Source organism: Podarcis tiliguerta, assembly GCF_965153285.1.
Source record: "Podarcis tiliguerta genome assembly, chromosome: 10".
NCBI lineage: Eukaryota > Metazoa > Chordata > Lepidosauria > Squamata > Lacertidae > Podarcis > Podarcis tiliguerta.
The window spans coordinates 57,704,583-57,732,524 of NC_139543.1; the positions used below are offsets into that span (position 1 = coordinate 57,704,583).

General features: G+C 45.6%; 1 protein-coding gene across 1 annotated transcript; it reads left to right on the plus strand.

The window, feature by feature from the left end:
• Nucleotides 1-138: 138 nt before the first annotated feature.
• On the plus strand, nucleotides 139-27,922 carry TUBA8 (tubulin alpha 8). The gene is made up of 11 exons (XM_083401217.1): nucleotides 139-326; nucleotides 3,783-4,002; nucleotides 4,725-4,873; nucleotides 5,743-6,423; nucleotides 7,282-7,572; nucleotides 17,452-17,674; nucleotides 20,931-21,079; nucleotides 22,903-23,583; nucleotides 25,499-26,255; nucleotides 26,808-27,097; nucleotides 27,376-27,922. The coding sequence occupies exons 1-9, from the start codon at nucleotides 324-326 to the stop codon at nucleotides 25,790-25,792; spliced, it is 2,691 nt and encodes an 896-aa protein (XP_083257343.1). The 5' UTR covers nucleotides 139-323; the 3' UTR covers nucleotides 25,793-26,255; nucleotides 26,808-27,097; nucleotides 27,376-27,922.
• Nucleotides 27,923-27,942: the final 20 nt, after the last annotated feature.

Sequence of the window (27,942 nt, forward strand, 5' to 3'; positions counted from 1 at the left end):
ATAAAACAGAGCCAAGAGGAAGACGCTCCTATCATTTCAGGTGGGGAAGGGGACATGGGCAGACGGCTTCTGGTGAGCCCACCACCTGAGAGTGAGTGAGTGTTCAGTGATGTAAATGGCAGGAGCAGGAAAGGGGAGGTTGCCAAGGGTGATTATGACCTTCCTCCCCTGCACTGTGATGCTCAATGGCACTCCCTGGGGGTGGCATGCATGGCTTGGGGTCCTTGGCACCCAGCTGCCTAGAGCGAGACAGCAGTGGGAACATCAACATCCACAGCTGCTGTAGTTAATCGGGAGCGAGAGTGAGCACTACTTGAGGCACCATGGTAAGGAAGGCAGGGGAGTTTCCTGCACATGGAAGGCACCAAGGGGAGAGAAGGTTTCCTCTGCTTCAGAACTATTGAAAGGGTAGGAGATCAAGGCAGTTTGACAATACAGGATTGATGTGGTGTAGATGTCAGGGTGTAGATCAGGGTTAGGGAACCGCCAAATCCTGCTGGGCTTTTAAGTCCATCCCTGACCATTGGCCCTGGTGGCTGGGACTGGTGGGTGTTAGAAGTCTAAGAACATCAGGAACGCCACAGGTTTCCCTTCCCTGATCTACACCCTGACATTTTATCCACCATCACATCAGTTCTGTGATGGCAAGGTTGATGCTGCAGCAGCCAGCTGTTCCAGGCCAGCAGCTGAATGACTTGAGTGCATTTGTATCCCACCCTTTTCTCCAAGGTGCCAAGGAGAAGCCCACAAGCCGGATCGGAGTGCAATAGCACCCCTGACTCATGTTTCCCAGAAACTAGTACAGTGGTACCTCGGGTTAAGAACTTACCGTATTTTTCGCTCTATAAGACTCACTTTTTCCCTCCTAAAAAGTAAGGGGAAATGTGTATGCGTCTTATGGAGCGAATGCAGGCTGCGCAGCTATCCCAGAAGCCAGAACAGCAAGAGGGATTACTGCTTTCCCTCTTGCTGTTCTGGCTTCTGAGATTCAGAATATTTTTTTTCTTGTTTTCCTCCTCCAAAAACTAGGTGCGTCTTTTGGTCTGGTGCGTCTTATAGAGCGAAAAATACAGTAAATCGTTCCGGAGGTCTGTTCTTAACCTTAAACTGTTCTTAACCTGAAGCACCACTTTAGCTAATGGGGCCTCCTGCTGCCGCCGTGCCACCGCTGCGCGATTTCTGTTCTCATCCTGAAGCAAAGTTCTTAACCCAAGGTACTATTTCTGGGTTAGCGGAGTCTGTAACCTGAAGCGTCTGTAACCTGAAGCGTCTGCAACCCGAGGGAGCACTGTATAAGACCTCTGACATTGGGGATAGAAAATAGCTAGCATGTCTAGGAGCCACTGATAGCTTACCTGATATCCTACCTAAATTTATCTAACATTTTTAAGGCGTCATAGTTGGCAGCTATCACAACATCTAGTGAGTTCCATAGTTTAACCATGTTCTTTTTTCCATTAATTGAATTCTTTATTAAACATATTTTACAAAATTATACAGCAATATATTACAATTTGTATCCCATCCCATACCACAGAAAAATTAAAAATACATTTTTTAAAAAAGACCTAAAATAGACTTCCGATTGTTCTAAAAAACAAAAACTAAATTACACTTGTTCTCTTTTACAGTATCCTATTAATATATTATTTTCTTAAATCATTTTGATAACAAAGAAAGGAAAAATAAATAAATAAAAACATTAAGTTTACATATATTGTCTGTACAATGCAAGACTCATTCAAGATCTGCCAGGAGGTTTTTGCTGTCACAGTAGTTTTTCAGGTACTCCTTGAATATAATCCATTCTTGGTTTACTTTTTGCATCATGTTCTACAATGATGATAAATGAGAGAGAGCTGTCAAATATTGGTTAGGCTTTCAATCCCTCTCTGTTTTATTCAGACATTGCCAGTTGATGTTGACTGAAGCTTTCCCCTTGATTTTATTTATGCCAGCTGTCAGCAATGCACACTGTAGCAAAAAATGCCAACCACATAACTCTAATGGCATCTGAACTGGTCCAGAAAAAGATATTGGGGTTCAATATTGTTTATCTAGTGTGTGTGTGTGTGTATATATTTGAAAACATCAATAAAAATTATCTAAAAGTTAAAAGTGATGGATAGCTTTATGTGCAGCAGCTGTGAAAAAGGTTAATTCCATGTTAGAGATCATAAGGAAAGCAAATGAAAATAAAACTGCCAATATAGCAACAATATTGCTATACAAATCAATGGTACAACCACATTTGGAATACTATGTACAGTTCTGATCACCCCCCACCTCCAAAAGGAGAATGTAGAAGGGAAATGTTAGGAAAGGGCCACCAAAGTGATCAATGGGATAGAGTAGATCCCCTATGAAGAAAGTGTTTTGAGCTTTTCATTTAGAGAAAAGGTGACTAAGGGCGGATTTACACACAGGAATAAAAACGCTATAAAGAAGTCAGAAATTAAATCGTTTTATAACAAAAGAGGGGGAAAAAACCTATGTAAAAATCACATAGAAAATTTGTTTGCTCTCTGGCGCCATCTGGTGTTGCATGTTTATAACACTTTCAAAGTGTTGTTTTTTGACTAATGTAGTTGAGTCCTAAGTAGGGGATATAACAGAGGTATAAAAATTGCATGGTATGGAGAAAATGCATAGAAAGATGGTTCCACCCCCTCCTCCGCGTCTCATAAAACCAGAACTTGGGTTATCTACCGCATTTTGAACCAGCTGAAGTTTCCAAATCATCTTCAAGGGCAGCCCTGTGTAAAGAACGTTGCAATAACCCAATCTGGAAATTACAAAAGCACGCAATACAGTGGCCAGGTCATTTCTGTCCAAAAGGAACTAGAGCCGGAAGAGGGCACTCCAAGCCATGGAGGCCACTCCAGCGATAGTATTGAACCTAAAAGCACCCCCAAGCTGAGGACCTGCTCCTTCCAGGGGACTGCAAAGCTGTCCTGGACAGACTGTCTCCCCACCTCCTTGACCTGAGAACTCGGAACACGCAGTACCTCTGTCTTTTCAGGATTCAGCCTCTATTTATTAGCTCACATCCAGCCCCTCACTGCCTCCAAGCAGCAGTCTAACACCTCAATTGCCTCTCCAAATTCAGATGGGACAGGTAGAGGAAGAGAGGTGACTCATGGGGTCCCGTCCAACTCTACAGTTCTTTGATTCTAAGACAATTCTGGTTCAGTGGTCCCAGCAGTGCCAAGCAACTAGGTCTAGCTACCATTTTAATTTGACTAAGTGCTTCAGAGTGACTCTGCAGCTGGATTGTTGTGGGAAATCAAACTTAAAATAAATAAACCCTTCCAAGCATATGCATGAAACTACTTACAGGGTAGGGACGTGGGTGGCGCTGTGGGTTAAACCACAGAGCCTAGGACTTGCCGATCAGAAGGTTGGCGGTTCAAATCCCCGTGACGGGGTGAGCTCCCATTGCTCGGTCCCAGCTCCTGCCAACTTAGCAGTTCGAAAGCACGTCAAAGTGCAAGTAGATAAATAGGTACCGCTCCGGCGGGAAGGTAAATGGTGTTTCCATGCGCTGCTCTGGTTCGCCAGAAGCGGCTTAGTCATGCTGGCCACAAGACCTGGAAGCTATACGCTGGCTCCCTCGGCCAATAAAGCGAGATGAGCGCCGCAACCCCAGAGTTGGTCACGACTGGACCTAATGGTCAGGGGTCCCTTTACCTTTACTTACTTACAGGGTGCAAAAAGGAATGCACCTGTCCCAAAGAGTCTGTGTCGTGTCTTCTGACTTCACCCTGTTCTCCATTCTGCAGCGTGAGTGCATCTCCATTCACGTTGGCCAGGCTGGAGTTCAGATCGGCAATGCATGCTGGGAACTCTTCTGCCTGGAGCATGGAATTCAGCCAGATGGCACCTTCGCGGAAAAGCACCATCCCAATAATGACGACTCCTTTGCTACGTTCTTCAGAGAGACTGGCAACGGGAAGCATGTGCCGCGAGCTATCATGGTGGACTTGGAGCAAACTGTAGTCGGTGAGTTAAGGCTGTCTCAGGTCGCATGAAATGCTTGTGAGATCATATAGTGACTCGGGGGGGGGCACATTTCCTCAATGGGCCTCAGGTTTCCAAATCCCGGAATATGCCTTAGGTGGGATAACTATTAATAGATGAATCTTCCGTTCCATGTGTGTAGTCAAGCCCTACTGAATTGTTCAGCTGTAAGACGTGGGTGGAGCTGTGGGTTAAACCACAGAGCCTAGGACTTGCCGATCAGAAGGTTGCCTAGGACTTGCCGATCAGAAGCGGCTTAGTCATGCTGGCCACATGACCCGGAAGCTGTACGCCGGCTCCCTCAGCCAGTAAAGCGAGATGAGCACCGCAACCCCAGAGTCGGCCACGACTGGAACTAATGGTCAGGGGTCCCTTTACGTTTACCTTTAAGAAAACAAAAGTTGTTTTCTAATGGTATGAACAATCAATCTATTCATCTCTTTAAAGCCACAGCTTTCTATGCAGTGCCCCAGCTAACAGATACTTCGGAACCTGTAGCCCAGCAGATGTTGTTGGACCATCTCAGCATCTCTGACCATTGACCACGCTGGCTGGGGCTGATGGGAGTTGAAGTGCAACAGGTTCCTCACCACTTAACTGAAATACCAGGCCATGGTTTTCTATCTAGATTCAGAGTTGGGCCACCTTGTCTTAAAATTTCAGCTCCTTTTGGAAGGCCTTACGCTTCCTTTCCCCTTTCACAGATGAAGTGCGGGCTGGCACCTACCGTCAGCTTTTCCACCCGGAACAGCTGATCACTGGCAAGGAAGATGCAGCTAATAACTACGCCCGTGGTCACTACACCATTGGGAAGGACAGGATTGAGCTAGCACTGGATCGCATTCGAAAACTGGTAAGGCACAACAGAACTGAGCATGTTTTGGTAGGCTACAATGTTATATTGAATGGCACTTCAAAGAGAGCAGAAACACATTGGCTGGGCCCCTGGAGAACCTGAGGACCAAACAAAAGAAGTTCCCCCTTTGGTCCACCTGAGTCAAACTCCACCTATCAGATATCTCTGTTAATTAGGAGAGTGTCATAACTCTAATTTACTTGTTCATTCTAATGATTATGTTTATGTAAGTCAATATATCATCTTATTTCACAATTGATATTTATGCCAATCAGTAGGTTTATTGATTGAGATCTATGGGTATAGGACGATATACATATTTAACAAAAATTAAAATAAAATAAATACACAGAGAGAGACACGCACACAGAAACGCACTCATGCATATGTATGGACACATACGCCATCCATCCCTTTCTCCTAGCCACTTTCTGATTGGTTGAGAAAGGATGTGGAGAGGCCAGTTTGTACCACACTAAGCAGACACCTGGGTGTTTCTTTAATTCAGATGGAGAAACACTTGTTTTATAGAATGACTAGATAAAATGGAGGGCCCTTTAATACAAGGATGGGGAAGCAGTGTTGAAGAATAGTGAGGTAGGACATGGATCCTAATATCACATTTGCCAATTGCATGGAAAGAGAAATAAAGTTTCCCTCCCCTCCTAATGTTTTTGGTGCTGAATCTCCACCCCTCTGCCTGCCTACTTAAACAGACCAAAATACTTTTCACGATGTACAGTCCTTCCTGGACTCTAACATTTCAGAACTCAGAAGGGGTATCTTATTTATGCAGGCTCGTTGGTGTAATAAAAAAGCTCTCTGCGTGTGTGAGGAAAGCACCTAAATGATGGTTCCCTTTACAGGCTGACACCTGTGCAGGGCTACAAGGATTCCTGATTTTCCACAGCTTCGGAGGAGGCACAGGTTCTGGCTTTACCTCCCTGCTGATGGAGCGCCTGTCTGTGGACTATGGCAAGAAGTCCAAACTGGAGTTTGCCATCTACCCAGCCCCCCAGGTTTCCACTGCGGTGGTGGAGCCCTACAATTCTATCCTGACCACCCACACCACCTTGGAGCATTCCGACTGCGCCTTCATGGTGGACAACGAGGCCATCTACGACATCTGCCGCCGCAATCTGGACATTGAGCGCCCCACGTACACCAACCTGAACCGCCTCATCAGCCAGATTGTCTCCTCCATCACCGCGTCCCTGCGTTTCGATGGCGCCCTCAACGTGGACTTGACTGAGTTCCAGACCAACCTGGTGCCTTACCCTCGCATCCACTTCCCCTTGGTGACCTATGCGCCCATCATCTCCTCCGAGAGGGCTTACCACGAGCAGCTCTCCGTGGCCGAAATCACCAGCTCCTGCTTTGAACCCAACAACCAGATGGTGAAATGCGACCCCCGCCATGGGAAGTACATGGCCTGCTGCATGCTCTACCGAGGTGATGTGGTGCCCAAAGACGTCAACGTAGCCATTGCTGCCATCAAGACCAAGAGGACAATCCAGTTTGTGGACTGGTGCCCAACTGGCTTCAAGGTGAGGAGAGATTCATATTGGCATGAAGTCTGGGTCCCAATGCAATCATTAAGGTTTACCAAGAGAGGAATCTGTGGAAAAGATTCAGAAAATGGCTTTTTCTGAACATCTGAAGCTTTTTACTTTAGAAAAAAAGCAGATAAGGGGAGACATGTAGTGTGGAGAAAGGGGACGCCATAGGAATTGCTGGTGAACATACCTGTGGTTTGGTGATTCCAGAAAAAGTCACACTCCATCCCATTCCCTATTGATATTTCCCGTATAAAATAGAACTGCCTTGCAAACTATTTCACCATAGGTAAAGGTAAAGGGACCCCTGACCGTTCGGTCCAGTCGCGTATGACTCTGGGGTTGTGGCGCTCATCTCGCTTTACTGGCCGAGGGAGCCGGCATACAGCTTCTGTGTCACGTGGCCAGCATGACTAAGCCACTTCTGGCAAACCAGAGCAGTGCATGGAAATACCATTTACATTCCCGCCGGAGCGGTACCTATTTATCTACTTGCACTGTGTGCTTTCGAACTGCTAGGTTGGCAGGAGCTGGGACCGAGCAACGGGAGCTCACCCTGTTGCGGGTATTCGAACCGCCGACCTTCTGATCGGCAAGCCCTAGGCTCTGTGGTTTAACCCACAGCGCCACCTGTTCACCATAGAGTTGCCAACAAGTAGAGGGACATCACTCAGTTCCCATAGAGAATTATGATGGCAGGTATCAGTCTTTACCAGCAGTACAGGCAGTATGTCACCTCATTCTTATTCTACCTCTACGGTTCCAATTTAAAGGCGGTTGCTTGAACTGATACCATTTATGTGTGTGTCTATATGCTTGCTTCCTCCCCTTTCCTTCTAATCCTACCAGGTTGGCATTAATTACCAGCCGCCAACTGTAACCCCTGGAGGAGATCTGGCCCAAGTCCAGCGCGCTGTCTGCATGCTCAGCAACACCACTGCCATTGCTGAAGCCTGGGCAAGGCTAAATCACAAGTTCGACCTGATGTTTGCCAAGAGAGCGTTTGTGCACTGGTATGTTGGCGAAGGCATGGAAGAAGGGGAATTTGTAGAAGCTCGAGAGGACCTGTCTGCCCTGGAGAAGGACTATGAGGAAGTGGCAACTGACTCGTTTGAGTCGGTACTCGACAGCGAGGAAATCTAACAGTTTGCTCCTCTCTGTGCACCAGATCGTCTCTTGTCTGTTTTTCCCGTCCTTTGGGCCTTTGTGGGAGAAATTTCCCCTGGGGGTTCCGTGTGGAGGCTCATGAAAAGTTCCCAATGGGTCGGACTTTATTCAGCAACGCATTACAGGACAGAGTCAAAAGAGTTTGCGAGAGCTTTCTTTCAGAAAACACTATATACGAAAAATATGTTGTCTTAGCTATTTCACCCTTTGGCCAACCACTTCATTCCACCATGTTTTCACCCAACCACAGCCCTTGAAATGCAACTTTACCCAACCAGTTTCTTTTACTCTACATGCAGAGCCCTCCTTGTACCTTATGCAGAGTTGTTTTTCACTCTAACAGTGTTAGGTTCCTCCTAACTGGTTCCTACCAGTTTTGTGGTCAGGCCACACTTTTGCATACATGATGACAGACATTCCTTTTGCAGGCATTCCACGTCAACCTTGAACACAAGCCTGTGTAATGTGGGCATCCAGCATCATACAAGCCTACAGTGAGTCTTGAAATGAGTGAGCTGAAGAAAACTGGGCAGGGATTCAGCCTGTGTGAGATCAGCCTCCCCTGGCCAAAGGAGAGAATTGGGAGGCAGCCAAGGAAACCTCCTCCAATTGGGTGCCAGAGCAGGTCAGGTGACTCCTATAAAAGCTTCCACACCAGGAGCAACCAGGAGACCTGGGCTGCATATACACCATACATTTAAAGCATATGACTCCCCACAAAGGATCCTGGGAACTGTAGTTGATTAAAGGTGCTGATGGAAAATGTAGCTCTGTGAAAGGTAAACTGCAGTTCCCAGGATTCTTTTTTCGGTGGGGGTGGGGTGGGGAGTGGAGCCATGTGGTTTAACTGTGTTTTAAATGTATGGTGTGTGTCTAACCCTGATTTTGTTGAAGACAAACCACTTTCTGAGTTCTGCTCTCAGCTGTACAGTGGTACCTCAGGTTACATACGCTTCAGGTTACATACGCTTCAGGTTACAGACTCTGCTAACCCAGAAATAGTACCTCCGGTTAAAAACTTTGCTTCAGGATGAGAACAGAAATCGTGCTCCAGTGGCGCAGCAGCAGCAGGAGGCCCCTTAGCTAAAGTGGTACCTCAGGTTAAGAACAGTTTCAGGTTAAGAATGGACCCCCGGAACGAATTAAGTACTTAACCCGAGGTACCACTGTACACAGATGGGGTCTGGCAGCCTGGCCTCCTGGCTAAAGCACAATCCACCAAGTAATTATTCAGCACAGGTCAGTTTAAATAAGTAGGAGCCATTCAAGAGCAGCAGAACTGGTTCCATGTTTCCAGGGCCCCTTGGGCACAAGCTATCAGAGAACTCCTTGCTTTCCTCCTGGCACCTCATTCCTTCTTGGCCTCACTCCTTTAAAATGAAGCAAGTCTTAAGCAATATGGCAACCCCAATTGTCAAAGGAAAACTATAAGAAATGTTGAACTTTTGAAATGATGATTGTTAAGTTGTGGGTGAACATATCAGGCGACACAGCGATTCTTCAAACAGCTCTTGTTTATTCAGAGGCCAGAATGGAACTGAGTGACTGGCTCAGTCAGCCTGCTTATATAGAGCTCCAGTACAACGTTACTGTAGCAACTTTCTAAAACTATCCAATCACTGAACGTCACTTTCGATCCTTCATTTGCATAAAAACTATCCAATCACTGAACGTCACTTTCGATCCTTCATTTGCATAACTATCTACAGTATCCCCCTGCTGGCCCAGGGTGAGAACTTCAGTACATAACAATGATTGCCATTTCATCATAATTGAATGGAGACACCGCTGCCCCACATTTCTAGCTAAGCCCTGGGTCTCTACTGTAATCTCACTTCAGACTTCATTTTGGAGATTAAAAACGTAACCTTTTTGTATAGGCAAAGTACACAAATAAATGATTTTTTTGCTATTGTAGCAATAGCCATAAGAATGTAAAAAGACGGATCAGGCCAGAGGCCCACCTCATCCCACATCCTGTTCTCACAGTGGCCAACCAGATGAGCCAATGGGAAGCCTGCAAGCAGGACCCAGGTGTCACAGCACTTTTGATTCCCAGCAAATGGTATCCAGGGGCAAATTGCCTTTGATAGTGGAGGCTGAAAAAGCCATCACAGCTAGTAGGCACCGAGAGCCTTATTTGTTTAAGAAATGTGAATTCTGTAGCATTTCAAACAACAAATTCATATATAAAATGTAAAAGTATGAGCCAAATACTGCACTGGTTCTAGAAGATTACAATTTTAAGACTGCAATTTGCTGGAACCTGTCTTTGCATGCAGGAGAAGTCCCTAACTCACTGTGGGTTTGAGACCCATTCAGCTATAATAATATATAATATACAGAAGGCAGTGAATTATTCATGGAGAAATTAATTTACTCCAAATTTACTCCAAATGTCAGATAAAGTTTTCCATTTTTGAACTGTTGCATGACATGATCATTTGTCTTAATTTCTTCATTTACTCCATTGAACAAAGAAAGCAAAACCCTGATAATCTTCTTTATTTCTGCAAAAGTCTTTAACCAAAATTGCTGCACTCCCACCACAAATGGAAATAGGTACCCTTGTTCCCGCATTCCTTCCGACACAAAGGAGAGGAGGTGGAAGTTATGTGGGGAAGCTTTATTGGAGTACAGTGGTACCTCGGGTTACATACACTTCAGGTTACATACGCTTCAGGTTACAGACTCCGCTAACCCAGAAATAGTACCTCGGGTTAAGAACTTTGCTTCAGGATGAGAACAGAAATCGTGCTCTGGCAGCACGGCGGCAGCAGGAGGCCCCATTAGCTAAAGTGGTGCTTCAGGTTAAGAACAGTTTCAGGTTAAGAATGGACCTCCGGAATGAATTAAGTACTTAACCCGAGGTACCACTGTATAAATACTATGTGTGGTGCATTTTTAAAGCCAATTTGCATTTACTAGCAGAGAAATTTTCCAGAAGCATTTGGAAAGAGGTACCATATTTATCGGGACGCGGGTGGCGCTGTGGGTAAAACCTCAGTGCCTAGGACTTGCCGATCGTATGGTCGGCGGTTCGAATTCCCGCGGCGGGGTGAGCTCCCGTCTTTCAGTCCCAGCTCCTGCCCACCTAGCAGTTCGAAAGCACCCCTAAGTGCAAGTAGATAAATAGGTACCGCTTTATAGCGGGAAGGTAAACGGCGTTTCCGTGTGCTGTGCTGGTGCTGGCTCGTCAGAGCAGCTTCGTCATGCTGGCCACGTGACCCGGAAGTGTCTTCGGACAGCACTGGCTCCCGGCCTCTTAAGTGAGATGAGTGCACAACCCTAGAGTTGGACACGACTGGCCCGTATGGGCAGGGGTACCTCTTACCATGTTTATATGCTTATGCTAGAAGCCTTCAAGCCGAGATGGATCAGCTGGAGTGCTTAGATTTCAATGAGGTCATAGATATGGCTGGCAGAAGAGAAACCTGGTGGAGTGGAGAGAACCAGTGAGTAGCAGGAGGAGACAATTGGCACTTGCTTCACCAGCCACTTCCCAATTAACACCCATTGTTCACTCCCCATTACCAAGGGGCTAAAGTGAACTTGAGACACATCTCCTGACCTCATGGGCTTCTACAGAAACTGGGAGAAACTAACCTATCATGGGGACCCCCAGCAGAAGAAACATTTCAGCCCCAGCAGAAAAAGTGTCCAGGCAAGTTAAACAGATCTGCAAAGTTTGGCAGCGGGTTACGTTGAGAGTTTTTTTTAAAGTTTTCAACTTTTTAAAAACAACTCAAGGAGAACAACAAACCAAGAAATACAAAGAAACCAATAACTTGCATATCTGTGGATCAATACATAAAACTGGAATTAATACCAACAGCGATTCTCAGATGATGTTATATTATCATAACATTGTCCAAATAGCTGCAATTATTTTCATGCTATAATGCTGAATGTCACTGTTAGATGCCTAGGTAATAAAGGACCACCAGGTGGCCTAAAAGGACTGTGGCCATACTTTTTCCTGCATTACTTGTAGTATATGGAGTGTAATTTTTTCAGCTATAGTTACTGACCAGACATTGCTATACCATGCAGATAAGTTTAGGTTCAGAGATTTCCAGTGCCAGGTGACCATCTGCCCCTAGCCGCTACCAGCAGAAAGGGTTAGGCTGAGAGTTGTGACTGACCCAAGGTCAGTCTTCACAGCTTAGTTAGTGCAATAGAGCACATATAGGTTCAATTTTTAAGGGGACTTCACAGGCTCCATCTCTGCAGTCCCCTCTCTTCTTCACAGTACTTTTCTTTCGGTCCCAAGAGTTGCCTTTGCTGGGAACTCCTGGTATCATTTTATGTTCTGCTTCATTCCATCATATGACCCTGGAGACTGTAGTAACTGCCTTTAGTTACAGACGCTTCAGGTTGTGCATTTTCGGGTTGCGTACCGCGCCAAACCCAGAAGTACCGGAACAAATTACTTCCAGGTTTCGGCACTCATGCATGCGCAGAAGCACTAAATCGTGCTTTGTGCATGCGCACAAGTGCCAAATTGCAACCCGCGCATGCGTAGATGCGGTGCTGTGGGTTGTGAACATGCCTGCCCGAAGGATCACATTCGCAACCTGAGCATCCACTGTATGTTTTTATATATGTTGGAAGCTGCCCAGAGCGGCTGTGGCAACCCAGTAAGATGTGTGGGGCATAAATACTAAAACTATCGCTAAGGAATGGGATGTCCCTATTTTGACAGGAGAAATGTTGGAAGGTGTGCTACCCATAGACATCGGGCCCTAAAGAGCCAGTAGAATGTATTCAATACCAACCACTAGCCACTGAAGGCCATTAAAGAAGCAGTCAAGCTAGACAAAAACCCAGAGGACAGGATCTTAATCAGAAGTCTGTGTGACATGCTGGAAAACACACAAATGCACAGAGAGTGGAAGAGCAGTGCACTTGGGTTGCACCGTTGACTGTTTATCTGCCTCTATGTAGGAGCCTGGTGATGTAATCAGGCAGGGCTGTGCGTGGTGGGAATTGTGACCTCTTTCCTCATCTGCTCTATGACACTGAAGGGCATGAGCAGGTGCTTGGTGCCAGTGGCACCTCTCCTCCTGCCCTACAGCTCAAAGTGATACAGCAGGAGTAGGAGAGAGACGGAGAGAACAGAAACGAAGCCTTCTAACTGTTCACCAAGAAGGGAAGTGAGAATCAGTCAGAGCATTATGGTAAGCAAGAGGGGATATGAGGAAACCACAGAACGAGGGGAAACGAGAGTCTCTCTGCTGCCACTTGCTCTGCTATGCAGCCGTGGCCATCAAGAGGCAAACAGAGATTTATTTTGGATGGGATAGCTTCTTCTGCAGCCCTTGGCTAGATTTCAATGTTTCTGGCGCAGACAGCAAGCTGGAAGAAGTCACCAGGACTGCATTCCTGTGCGTCTTCAGAGGGTGGGTGGGTAGAAAGTCCCACTCAAATCAGAAGGCATTACTTCTGAGTAAACCTGCTTAGGATTGCACTCTGAGTAGCTACATTTTCACCACGAAGGAAACTGAGACACTAAAACCTGGGGTGCTTGCCAAAACGTTTCTATACCGAAATTAATCATGCTTTCTCACCAATTCAGCTGCGGGGAGCAATGTCTAAAAAAATAGATGAAGTGTTTCATATTGTCTCCATTTTATAGATGGGGCTGAAAGCAAGTGGCTTGCTGAGTCACACTCCTTGGCTATGGTGGGCTTGGGTTTCCAGGTCAAAGTTTCACAATCTTAGCTTTGGGTCAGCTATGGATGCTCTAAAGCATTCTTTTTTGGCCGAGCCAGAAGTTGAACTAGGGCATTTCTATTATTGTTTTATTATCTATTAAATTTATCAGTTGCTTTTCTTGCTGCGGGTAACACAAAGTGCCTTTGCAAATAAATGCAATGTCTGTACACTAAGACCAGTCTCACACCAGTTTAATAGTCATGGCTCACAATCACATAACGTAAGTATAATCTTTCAGAAGGGGCAAGGGATTTCTTACAAAGTAGCAGAATTCTCAAGCCTCTTTCCTAAGATCATTTGGGCAAAGACGTGGTGATTAAATTGGTTTCCAACTAGTTTAGATTTGCAGCCTAGAAGCTCCCTTGTGAACAATTATTGTCGGAAAGGGCTGTAGCTCAGAGGTAGAGAGCTTGCTTTGTATTCAGAAGGACCGAACTTTAACTCTTGGTATCTCCAGGTGTGGCTGGAAAAAACCTCTGTCTGAGGCTCTGGAGAGGGCCTGCAAGTTAGTGTAGATGATGTTGAGCTGGATGGATCTATGCTCAGACTTGGTAGAAGACTGCTTTTTTTGGCTAAAGCATCCATGACAGATGACCATCTAACCTGTTTAAAAACCTCCAGGGAAGGAGAGTCTACTACCTCTTGTGGGAGTCTGTTCCACAGCTGAACAGCTCTTACTGTCAGAAAGTTGTTCCTGATGTTCTTGCAACTTGAAGCCATTGGTTCGAGTTCTACCCTCCAGAGCAGGAGAAAACAAGCATGCTCCCTCCTCTATGTGACCACCCTTGAGATATTTGAAGATGGCTATCATATCTTCTCAGTCTTCTCTAAACATACCCAGCTCCTTCAAGCATTCCTCATAAGGCTTAGTTTTCGGACCCTTGATCATGTTGGTTGCCCTCCTCTGCACACTTTCTAACTTGTCAACATCCTTCTTAAATTGTGGTGCCCAGAACCGGACACAGTATTCCAAGTGTGGTCTGACCAAGGCAGAATAGAATGGTACTATTAATTCCCTTGATCTGGAGACTATACTTCTGTTGATGCAGCCTAGAATAGCATAGCTTTTTGGGTTGCTGCATCACATGGTTGACTTATGTTAAGCTTGTGGTCCACCAAAATGAAACAATTAGCTACTCAGAGCTAACAGCCACAGGTCAAACACGTGCATCTTGTAGTCATGAGAATCTTGTTGATATATTATTTTCTTGTTGATACTATATTTGGAAGGGACCATAGTTCAGTGGTAGAGTGAAAGAGAGTTCTGGACTCAACCAGTGGCAGACATTGGGGTCTCAAATTTTAGCGGCGTCCTGTGTGACACCCAAATTTGATGGCCTCTCGCCTTCTAAGGCTCTGCACCCAGTGCAACCAAACCAGTTGCGCTTCCCTAAATTCACCTCTGGACTCAACCCCTGGCATTGCTAGATAGGGCTGGGAAGAGTCTCTGAACCCCTGGAAAACCACTGCCAGTCAATGTCAATAATACTAGCCTCAAGAGACTAATGGTCTGACTCAATATAAGGCAGTTTTCTATGTTCTGATGTAATCCAAAGCTTAAAGATGAGCTTATACCTCTTCTCTCACCTGAGACGTTTTCTAGCCAACAGCATAGCCACGTGCACTCTAATGTATTCTTCAACTTGTGTTCAGGTAAGAACAGCCAAATTTGCATGAATAAACTTACCTTGGGAAAGGAAATCAGATTCGCGTTTCTGAAATAATTCACTTAGCAGGTCAACGGAATTTTGCCCATCTAGGACATCCCCATTGGCTCTGACCTCTGACCTGGAAGCATAATTTTTCTTGGCTCCCCATGGGCAGCCTATTGGCCACACACATAGTTCATAATTTGAGAACCAGAGACCTCTGTTTGCTCTTTTGCAAACAATGCATTACTCCCTCCATCACAAGTCTATAGGAGTTTGAAAGATACCCTCTCCTCTATTTATGACATCAGACACCTGACAATGATTAGCTTCTGTCATCAGAAGCTATTGGCTTCACTGAAAGGTTGCCAAGAAAAGAGATGGATCTTGGGCATTACAAACTCACAAATACAAACTTTATAGGATCACCCACACCTATATATGCAGTAGTTGGAGAGTTGGAGAGTCTTTCCTTGAGAATCCTTAAAGTATCAGAAACTGACTCCACATCAACTCAGAGCAGGGCTTTCGATGTAGCTACCCCTTGATTTGTGGAACAGTATCTCTGTTGAGATATGATAGGTAACCACTATTTGTGGGTTCCAGAATAATTGTAGACATTTTAATTTGTTTTGATAAGCTTTTCCAGCAGCATGACAATGATTTTAGTCTCTGCCTTGGGTGTTTCTTTGTATTGCTTTTAAATCTTTTTTTTTGTTTTTTTGTTCCTTTATTGACCATGCTTTCCCAAAAGCTTGGACTTTTTGCTACAAGGAATGTGACAGGAAAAGACATTGGAAAGTGTAGGATAACACTTGCTTTGATGCAAACAAATCAGGAGAAATATTCAGTAAACTGGTGATCTGGACGTGACCTTAGAGAACAGCATATTATTGTTTGAGGCAATCAATACATCAAACAGCTTTCACATTTCTTTTCCAGAGTACTAACCAGGCATTCATGGGGAGACTCTAGGACATTAGTGTGGCTTTAGTATTTAAAGAATATGCCTCCCTCCAAAGGCTACTGGGAGCTGCAGTTTATGCCTCACAGAGCTACAATTGCCAGCTTTAAATGTATGGTGTATGTGCAGTCTAAGATGGCGTAATTGCTGTGTAGAAGAGGGGTTTTCAGCAGGTGAAATTCCTTATTCTGTACACCTATCAAAGCTGCAGGAAAGTCTTGTCTTCCTTTCCACCTGGCCACTCTAAATTATTAGGGAAGCAAGGGTTTATTATGAATGGTGTTTCTGTCCTTGATAACAAAATTCCCCCAATTTGTGAGAATCAATGCTACTTTCTGGATCAGAAAGTATTTCTGGAGGGGTACAAGCTGCCGTTCTTGTCACCAGAAAAGAGTTAAGAAATCAGAAGGCTCTGCACCCTTCTTAAGTTACACCCGGTGGAGAAATACCATCAAGCTGCGTCAGGTCCCAGTCAGGAATAAAAATAAACTCACTTGGCACACAGTATCCTTTCAAGATCTATCAAAATCCATATGGGATCAAGAGTGTTCTTTGTACACCTGTACAGTGTTTGTACATGGACACAGCCAGAGAATGAGGAGCCCATTTTGGAATGTGCAAACTTTTGCCATATTGCCAGACCGAATAATGCTTTTGTGGCAAACTTTTTCATGTGCTGGCTTTGCTCCGGTTCCATAATGTCTAGCTTGCATTTGTCAGATGAGAATGGATACAGATTTGCTTCTGTATTATTGAAATAAAGAGTCATTGTAGTACAGATTCAGAAATTTTTAAATGAAGATTTATGATGATTATTAATAATAATTATATTAAGTTCAGAAACTGAAGTTCTACCAATATGTATCTGTCAATATATTGGGATATAATCAATTACAAATTAATTAGATAGCAACAACTGCACAGATAGTGAAAAAAATAATTATTAAAGGATACCGTGTTCTTACAAGCTTGTCATGACTTCGTTAATAATAAGAGTATTAATGGTGAACAAGATTTTCTGAAAGACAGTATGTCCGCCATATCTGATCAATCTGTCTGCAATGTTGAGTTATAGGGGAATATTTGCAGTGTTCTACAGCACTGGATGGGTGAAAGTCATTTGGGATCTACTGGTGATTTGCCATAGTTGGCAAGAGTTTGTGACTCCCAATTGGTGGTTCTTCTTCTTTTAAATGAGGTTGATGAAATGAAGAAAGTTGGAAGGGTAGGGATGGCACCAGGAATATAATTTTGTGTTGAAGAACTGTGAGCAATGGTGGCTGATGCTTGTTGGGACAGGTGGGGTCAAAAGCAGAGAACCTAACAGCAGGTTAGCAATGAAAAGCGGAGACAAATAATTCTAGTCTTACCCTCCTTCTGGTTGAGCCCTGTAAGGCAAAATTGAGACTAAAAGGGAGGAAGCTGATCGGAGGTTCTGTCCCTGGACCTGAGGGAATGGGCAGACCCAATGTGTGCTCTTATTCTACTGACCTTTGCTCTGTTGTCCTCCTTCTTCCACAGCGTGAGTGTATCTCTGTACATGTTGGGCAAGCTGGAGTTCAAATTGGCAATGCATGCTGGGAGCTTTTCTGCTTAGAACATGGCATCCACCCAGATGGAACTTTCCAGGACAAAGCCAACAAATTTAATGATGACGATTCTTTTACCACATTCTTCAGCGAAACTCGCACAGGAAAACACGTGCCGCGGGCTGTCATGGTGGACCTAGAACCCACTGTAGTAGGTCAGTGGAATAACTAGCAGTAGCATATGCAAATGAGACCACTTAATGTATAACAGTGCTGGGGACCAACGTAGAGTGACTTGATGTGCGTACAAACAGGGTTCCTTCATCTTTAACAGTTGAACTGAAGAAACTTGGTGCCATGCAAGCATGGGGGGGGGGGGGAGAGTTATATCTTTCAGAAGTCCTCCTCACGCAACTATAAAGGCACATTATAAAGATCTATTGTGCTATCCAGAGGTCTTCTGTTCTTCAGCAGAAGCCTGCTATGAGGCTGTTGCATATAGTGGTACCCCGCAAGACGAATGCCTCGCAAGACGGAAAACCAGCTAGACGAAAGGGTTTTCCGTTTTTCGATGCGCTTCGCAGGACGAATTTCCCTATGGGCTTGCTTCGCAAGACGAAAATGTCTTGCGAGTCTTGAGTTTTTTCCCCGCTCCCCACCCCTTTTTCTAAGCCGCTAAACCGCTAATAGCCTTTTAGCAGCTAAGCCGCTAATCCCTTAAGCCTTTAATAGCCTTTAATAGCTGCTAATAGCCGCTAAACCGCTAATAGCGCTAATCCACTAAGCCGCTAATAGGGTTGCTTCGCAAGACGGAAAAACCGCTAGATGAAGAGACTCGCAGAACGAATTAATTTCGTCTTGCGAGGCACCACTGTACTGGGTTCATTCATATTCCCTTATGGGTGTCAGCTGCATCCCATTGCTGACAGAGAAGGGGAGAGTGTGGAGAGACAGGCGGAGGTAATTAGGCAGGAATGTGGAAAGAGGGAGGAGCAGCCTAGTTGCAGTAAAAGCCTGAGCTCCGAGAACAAGGAGAAGGAAGGGGGGAATTCAAGGGAGAAGACACAGACTGACAGTTTAAGCTCGGACTCAGAGGGAGGGCCACCGGAAATAGCCCATTCCATGATGCGCAGGCGAGCAAGAATTAATGAGAGGCATGAACAGGAAAGGAAGCAAAAGTGGGGCTTTAAATAGGGGAAGAGGAATGGGCGGAACTCAGACTTGGCAACGGCTAATTTGGAAGCAGACCCTGAGTGACTGAGCTCCAGAGTGATTTGTATGTTTTGAGCAATAAACCTGAGTTAATTGCTGCTGGAGTTGTCTTGCTTTTGTGGGAGAGACCCAACCATTACAATGGGTCTTTAGTCAACCTTGCACAAGGTTGGGCACAAAGTGCTTATCTTGCTTGTTGCAGAGTGTATAAAACATTGGTGCACCAAGATCTATTTTCAAGGATTTGTGATTTCCCTCCCATAAATGTTGAAAGCTGCATGTCCTTGGTTCAGGTAGCATATCTCTCTTAGTGTGTGTGTTTGTGTATGATAACATTTCTTCGTAAACATTTCTTGCTATGTGTTCTGAGAAAAACACAACTATTTGCCACAAAGGAAGAGCAGCTCATACCATCTTCTGTTTGCTCCCACATGCATGCACACCCACAGCCCAAGCAACAGCTGCATACCACATAGTTATCAGAAGAAGCATCAGCTCAGGAGCTTCTTTTGGCATAGCAATGGCTGTCTTGCGCTGCACCATCAACATTAATCTTGCTGTTCCCTGGCCTAGTCTGAACCAGCAGGGATTACCTTGGGTGTTGACGCAGCCCCTGTTTGGCTTGTAAGCATCATGCACAAGTATGCCTCTGTGGAAAAATGCTGGATATGCTTGTTTCTGTTTAGTTTGTTTAGTTCCGCTTAGTGCTTTGAAAAAGATCCATGCCCTCTGTTGTACATCACAGCCAGGGTTCAAGGCCTTGCACAATAATAACCGTGTTTAATTACTGTTTAACAGTACAGTGGTGCCTCGCAAGATGAAATTAATTCGTTCTGCGAGTTTTTTCATCTTGTGAATTTTTCGTCTTGCGAAGCACAGTTTCCCATAGGAAATGCATTGACGGTTTCCCATAGGAATGCATTGACGGTTTTAAGAAAAAGGCGCAAGACATTTTCGTCTTGCGAAGCAAGCCCATAGGGAAATTCGTCTTGCGAAGCAACTCAAAAAACAAAACACTCTTTCGTCTTGCGAGTTTTTCGTCTTGCGAGTTTTTCGTCTTGCGAGGTACCACTGTAGCTGCTTGGTGACCTGATCTGAATGCAGTGGGTGGGGCTGGGGAGACAATCATTTTGAATATTGATGGACTGGGCTTGGATCAGGTAAATTCATTTTAATTTTGCTAGTTAACTGCACATTCTTTACTGACGGAAACCTCTGCAGGGCGGACTTTGGTAATTTGGTCCCCTGAGCAAGGACAAAATTTGACACCACCCACACTAAATATTTCAATTCCCCCCACAATAATTCCTTTTGGTACAGTTTTTTTTTTATGGATCTTCTCAGTAGGTACCGATATAAATATAGGTATCAACATCACTATTAATGTATGCCCCCCTTGCCTTGGCACCCAATGTGGAAACCTGCCCATACCACCCTAAATCTGGCGCTGACCTGCAACCAAGAAGAGCCTTCCATTTCCCAGGCTAATTTACCTGATCCATCCTCTGTCTCTACATATTACGCACAGTTTTTTTTCTCTCTCTCCTTCCACTTTTGGGAGTTGTTACCAAGCAGCTACAGTGGTGCCCCGCAAGACGAATGCCTCGCAAGACGGAAAACCCGCTAGACGAAAGGGTTTTCCTATTTGGAGGTGCTTCGCAGGACGAATTTCTCTATGGGCTTGCTTCGCAAGACGAAAATGTCTTGCGATTCCTGGGGGTTTTTTTCGCTCCCTACCCCCTTTTTCTAAGGCACTAAGCTGCTAATAGCCTTTTAGCAGCTAATCCGCTAAACCCTTAAGCCTTTAATAGCCGCTAATAGCCGCTAAACTGCTAATAGCACTAATCCGCTAATGGTCTTGCTTCGCAAGACGAAAAAATCGCAAGACGAAGAGACTCACGGAACGGATTCTTTTCGTCTTGTGAGGCACCACTGTACTGCTAAACAGGCCTGCAACGTGGGAACAGCACAAGGCCTCGAACCCCAGAAGTCCCACTTTGACATCAACAGGAGCCACCAATCCTTTCTCAAAGCACACAAAACGTAAAACACACCCCCAGCATTCCTCCATAGACCCGACACTCCACAAAATTCTGTTCAGAATCGCAGAGAAAGCCAGAATAATTTAATAATTTTAAAGTTCATCTGGCTTACAACAAAGACGGCATCCTATATAAGGTATTCAGTTGGCACATATCAGCATTAAAGAAACATGTCCACAACAAACTCTGACCACGCTCTGCTTACTTTCCTTAACAGATGAAGTGCGGGCTGGAGCTTACCGCCAGCTTTTCCACCCAGAGCAGCTGATCGCTGGCAAGGAAGACGCTGCCAATAACTATGCCCGTGGCCACTACACCATTGGCAAGGAGAGCATCGACATTGTACTAGATCGCATTCGCAAGCTGGTAGGTAGAAGGTTGCCAATGGAAAGTGATATGCGGTTTGGGAGCAGGATGAGGCAGAAATCTGGAGGGCTATAATTTTTTATTTCATTCTCAGAAGTTAGGTCCATAGTGGACAGAGGCTGGATGTTTCATTATTCAGAGATCAGTGGTTTTCCAAAATTAGGAAATATTTCCTCAATCATAGAATCATAGAATCATAGAGTTGGAAGAGACCACAAGGGCCATTGAGTCCAACCCCCTGCCAAGCAGGAAACACCATCAGAGCACTCCTGACATATGGTTGTCAAGCCTCTGCTTAAAGACCTCCAAAGAAGGAGACTCCACCACACTCCTTGGCAGCAAATTCCACTGTCGAACAGCTCTTAATGTCAGGAAGTTCTTCCTAATGTTTAGGTGGAATCTTCTTTCTTGTAGTTTGGATCCATTGCTCCGTGTCCGCTTCTCTGGAGCAGCAGAAAACAATCTTTCTCCCTCCTCCATGTGACATCCTTTTATAAATTTGAACATGGCTATCATATCACCCCTTAACCTCCTCTTCTCCAGGCTAAACATGCCCAGCTCCCTTAGCTGTTCCTCATAAGGCATTGTTTCCAGGCCTTTGACCATTTTGGTTGCCTCCTCTGGACACGTTCCAGTTTGTCAGTGTCCTTCTTGAACTGTGGTGCCCAGAACTGGACACAGTACTCCAGGTGAGGTCTGACCAGAGCAGAATACAGTGGCACTATTACTTCCCTTGATCTAGATGCTATACTCCTATTGATGCAGCCCAGAATTGCATTGGCTTTTTTAGCTGCCGCGTCACACTGTTGGCTCATGTCAAGTTTGTGGTCAACCAAGACTCCTCAATAACTGTGAGGAAATATTTTCCACGCCACCTTCTTGGCCAAGGAACCTCTGCATGGTTGCCACATACCTCCTGTGCTGTAGGAAATCCTGGGGCATATTCTAAGGAACCTATGAAGACACTGGCCACCCTGTTGGACCTATAGCAGAGAAATGAATGAAACTTACTTCTTCCTCTACTTAGCTTGTTTGGTGGGCTTCTTGTTGGGGGTGGGGAAAGCTGATTTATTTAATTTTAAATACTTAGAAACGTCCTCATATTTAAAAATCTCAAAGCATTATATAAAAGGATGAAAATCTCACAGCACATAATAAAAGAATATAAAACCAGCATAAAATACAATTCCACAGCTTCACAGTGATGAATATCACTAATCTAAACACTTGAGCAAAGTGTATATGCTGTAAACATAAAATGTTGCTGCATACCAGAGGTCAGCAAACTTTTTTAGCAGGGGGCCAGTCCACTGTCCCTCAGACCTTGTGGGGGGCCAGACTATGTTTTTTTTTTTTGGGGGGGAATGAATTCCTATGCCCCACAAATAACCCAGAGATACATTTTAAATAAAAGGACACATTCTACTCATGTAAAAACAGTCTGGTTGCTGGACCATCCGCGGGCCAGATTTAGAAGGCGATTGGGCCAGATCTGGCCCCCGGTCCTGAGTTGGCCTACCCATGCTGTATAGCATATGTCCATGTTCCATGCGGCAGGTGCCATCACACTAAAAGCCCTACTCAGGATAGCCACAAAATGGATTTGATATACAGATGATTGGATATCCGTGCCCCAGGAGATTACACCATTGTCCAGGCTGTGAATCAATCAATCAATCAATCAATCAATCAATCAATCAATTAAATTTCTATACTGCCCATCATCCGAGGATCAGTGTGGTGGCACTTCATCCCTGCCAATCCCTGCCTCACAACAACACTGGTTAACCCCTAATTATTATTCATTATGGTTCCTTTTCCAGACTGACGCCTGTTCTGGGCTACAAGGATTCCTGATTTTCCACAGCTTCGGAGGAGGCACAGGTTCTGGCTTTACCTCCCTGCTGATGGAGCGCCTGTCTGTGGACTATGGCAAGAAGTCCAAACTGGAGTTTGCCATCTACCCAGCCCCCCAGGTTTCCACTGCGGTGGTGGAGCCCTACAATTCTATCCTGACCACCCACACCACCTTGGAGCATTCCGACTGCGCCTTCATGGTGGACAACGAGGCCATCTACGACATCTGCCGTCGCAATCTGGACATTGAGCGCCCCACGTACACCAACCTGAACCGCCTCATCAGCCAGATTGTCTCCTCCATCACCGCGTCCCTGCGTTTCGACGGCGCCCTCAACGTGGACTTGACTGAGTTCCAAACCAACCTGGTGCCTTACCCTCGCATCCACTTCCCCTTGGTGACCTATGCGCCCATCATCTCCTCCGAGAGGGCTTACCACGAGCAGCTCTCCGTGGCCGAAATCACCAGCTCCTGCTTTGAACCCAACAACCAGATGGTGAAATGCGACCCCCGCCATGGGAAGTACATGGCCTGCTGCATGCTCTACCGAGGTGATGTGGTGCCCAAAGACGTCAACGTAGCCATTGCTGCCATCAAGACCAAGAGGACAATCCAGTTTGTGGACTGGTGCCCAACTGGCTTTAAGGTGAGAAGGGACAAGCAGGTGCTCTCTTTTGTAGGACTAAAACCTTAACACCCACGATGATGATGATGATGATGATAATAATAATAATAATAATAATAATTGTTGAGTTGTGGGTGAACATATCAGACGACACAGCGATTCTTTAAACAGCTCTTGTTTATTCACAGGCTAGAACAGAACTGAACTGAAGGGTTCAGCCAGCCTGCTTATATAGAGCTCCACTAGAACGCAACAGTAACCATTTTCCGTAACTATCCAATCACTGAACGTAACTTTCAATCCCTTATTTGCATATGTGGACCTGAGTGAAAACTGTCTACTGTATCCCCCTGCTGGCCCAGGGTGAGAACTTTAGTACATAACACTAATAATAATAATAATAATAATAGTAGTGACAAAAGTATTGTTTGTATGTGCTGCAGTCATACCAAGAGTCATTTTCTGAGTGGACCCTTGTGGCTGGGAACTGCATTTGGAGGACTAATTTTGCCCCTCTTCACCTCTCTGCTCAGTCCTCTAAGGGCAATTTTGAGACCAAGGAGGAGGAAGCTGACAGGCGCAGCCACCCCCACCCCACTCCAGGCTGATTTCAAGTTGGAATGCTGGCAGATGGGTTAGAGGTCCATTCACCTGAACTGTCCAGCCTCCTCCATCCCGCTCTTCTTGGAAGAGTTTGTGGGGGGAGCACGTGCAAGCCTAGCATGGAGAAGGGCCATATCTCTTATGGCAGAGCATCTGGTATGCACACACAAGGTCCTTGATTCAATTCCAAGCATGTCCAGGTTAGGCTGGGAAATGCTGCCAGCCAGTGTACGCAATAGTAGATGGACCAATGGTCTGACTCCGTCTCCGGCAGTCATTATTAGTATAGTGGTACCTCGGGTTAAGAACTTAATTTGTTCTGGAGGTCCGTTCTTAACTTGAAACTATTATTAACCTGAAGCGCCACTTTAGCTAATGGGGCCTCCCGCTGTTGCTGCGCGATTTCTGTTCTCATCCTGAAGCAAAGTTCTTAACCCGAGGTACTATTTCTGGGTTAGCGGAGTCTGTAACCTGAAGCGCCTGTAACCTGAAGCATCTGTAACCCGAGGTACCACTGTATGACTTGGTTGTCAAACACCCTGGAACTTGTATGTTTTTGGCTTCCAAACGCCGCAAACCTGAAAGTGAGTGTTCCGGTTTGCGAACGTTCTTTTGGAACCTGAATGTCTGATGGGGCTTCCTGCAGCCAATCAGAGGTTTTTGAACATTTTAGCAGTCAAACGGACTTTCGGAACGGATTCTGTTCGACTTTCCAAGGTATGACTGTACTGCTTTCATCAATAGATCTCGGAGCAGTTCACAACATAAAATGACAATATAAAACCTCAAAATACATAGTAAAAAATAAGAACACAACAAACCAACCCCCCTCCCACTCATACGTACAGTGGTACCTTGGGTTAAGAACTTAATTCGTTCTGGAGGTCCGTTGTTAACCTGAAACTGTTCTTAACCTGAAGCACCACTTTAGCTAATGGGGCCTCCCGCTGCCGCCACGCAATTTCTGTTCTCATCCTAAAGCAAAATTCTTAACCCAAGGTATAATTTCTGGGTTAGCAGAGTCTGTAACCTGAAGCGTCTGTAACCTGAAGCGTATGTAACCTGAGGTACTACTGTATATGCAGTCCTCATCAGCTAATTTTCTTTAGGGGGTTCATGGCTGATTTTACATGCCATGCACTTCTGCATATCCCAGGCATAGCGAAACCTTAGTTCTGTTTGTAGCTGTTCCCACTCTGCTGCCCCCGGAGAGGCTTGAGCTTGCTATTTGAGGGAATGATGACAATGGGACAGTATCAGCTGAGGCATTCCGCTGCCCACGCTTAATTTCTGTCTGTACAGTTGCCTTTTCTTCCCTCCTCTTGGTTTCCAGGTTGGCATCAATTACCAGCCGCCGACCATCGTTCCCGGGGGCGACCTTGCTCAAGTGCAGCGTGCCGTCTGCATGCTCAGCAACACCACCGCCATTGCCGAGGCCTGGGCGAGGCTTGACCACAAGTTTGATCTGATGTACGCCAAGCGAGCTTTTGTGCACTGGTATGTTGGTGAGGGCATGGAGGAAGGAGAGTTTGCGGAGGCCCGGGAAGATTTAGCTGCGCTGGAGAAAGATTACGAGGAAGTTGGAACAGACTCCTTTGAAGAAGAAAATGACGGGGAAGAGTATTAAAAATGGTGGTCCTGGCAGCTCTTCATTGCACTGTGGATACAGCTCACCAAACTCTTTGCTGCACAGCAGCTTCTGATCATTTCATGGGGGGTGGATGGAGGAATGGACAGTAAAAGGGTTTGGTGGATTGGACCCTATGCCTACTCCTGCAGCATATGTAAAAAATAGACCATCCATCTACAAAAAAAACCAATTTCCAGTGACTTCCTTTCTTTATTATGCCTTATATTGTGAGGGGGGAGGAAATATTCTGCTCCTTTCTTAAAGCAGTCCAAGAAAAAAAATACAAGTACCAGTTAGTACCAGTATGGCACGAGTGATACAGGACTCAGGGGCTTTTGCAACATCCCTGGTTAGGACTTATGCTTCAACTGTCCTACATTCCGGGTTCGTAGCCAGAAATTCTGAAGTGAGGAGGCTGAAGGCAGTAGGGAATCATTGCAACAGATGAAACACAAGTACAGTGGTACCCCGCAAGACGAATGCCTCGGAAGACGAAAAACTCGCTAGACGAAAGGGTTTTTCGTTTTCTGAGGTGCTTCGCAAGATGGATTTTCCTAAGGGCTTGCTTCGCTAGACGAAACGGCCCTGCCTCTCGTGTCATGGCGACGGTCACTGCACGCACGCACGTTCGCTTCCCCGCTCCTCCGGCTCCCTCCCACCTTCCGGCTGATGGCTCCCTCCGACCTTCCAGCTGACGGCCGACCTTCCGGCTGCCTTGCGCCGCTGCCCACCCCCCTCGCGCGCTCCCCTCAGAGAGCCGTTGCCGCCAGCAGCCAGCGTTGCAGCCGGAGTCGCGCTCCTGAGCCCCGCCGCCCTCCAGCAGCCGCGTCGCGCGGTGGCCACAACGCGCGGGTGAGTCTGAGGTACCGGCTGCGGCAGCTGTCCTGCTTCTCCCCCCCTTCCCCGCCGTTGTTAGTGTTTAAATGCAGTGGTGCTTCGCAAGATGAAAAAACTCGTACAACGAAAAAACTCGTGGAACGGATTAATTTCGTCTTGCGAGGCACCACTGTAGTCTAAAAGATCTGGAATTCATTAGTCTGCATTATTTCTTTGTAAGCAATTGGGTAAAATATTGGCTACGCACCTGCTTATAACTCGACAAAAAAGGCTACAAAGTTGAATTTAAAAAGGAAGAAAGAACATGCAACATTCTGGAAAGGGCATGGAATATATCCAGGTGGGCTAGGCTCCTATAGTCCTACCTTCTTCTTCTTCTTCTTTACCCTTGACTTATAGCTACAGTGAGGGACGCGGGTGGCGCTGTGGGTTAAACCACAGAGCCTAGGACTTGCCGATCAGAAGGTCGGCGGTTCGAATCCCCGCAACAGGGTGAGCTCCCATTGCTCGGTTCCTGCTCTTGCCAACCTAGCAGCTTGAAAGCACATCAAAGTGCAAGTAGATAAATAGGTACCGCTCCGGCGGGAAGGTAAACAGCATTTCCGTGCGCTGCTCTGGTTCACCAGAAGCGGCTTAGTCATGCTGGCCACATGCCCCGGAAGCTGTACGCTGGCTCCCTCGGCCAATAAAGCGAGATGAGCGCCGCAACCCCAGAGTCGGTCACGACCGGACCTAATGGTCAGGGGTCCTTTTACTTTTACCTTTATAGCTACAGCAGTAGACAGCCCGATTTTCTGATACTTGTTCCAGGTAAAACATTTCCCCCATTTTATCCTCTGGAGATATGTCAGGGATGCCTTTAAAATTTTTTATTATTATGCACTCACATGTGCTAGACCTGTGTGCATTTCAGCCCCCTCCTCGTTCCATGTGACCTGTTTATTGAGCCTTATTCCTGATTTGTTTGCACCCACTTTGCAAGGAGGTTAGAAGACCTTGACCATTTATTGAGCATTCATTCTGATTTGTTTGTGGGTGGTCTCATGACATTGCATCAATAAAGGGTTACTCCATCTTTAAGTGCATTTCCCCATCCTTTTTACCAAAAATAAAAATAAAAATCCTTTTTTTGGGGGGAGAAACAAGTACTGTTGAATGTACATAAGTAAAATCTTCTATCATTTCAATGCCTTGCTACATAAAAAGTGACGTTGTTGTTACCATAAAGTAATGTTGTTAATCATAAAATATATATCGTAAGAATATTTAAATATATTTAATGTTACACAAGAATGTCTTGTTTAATTTTC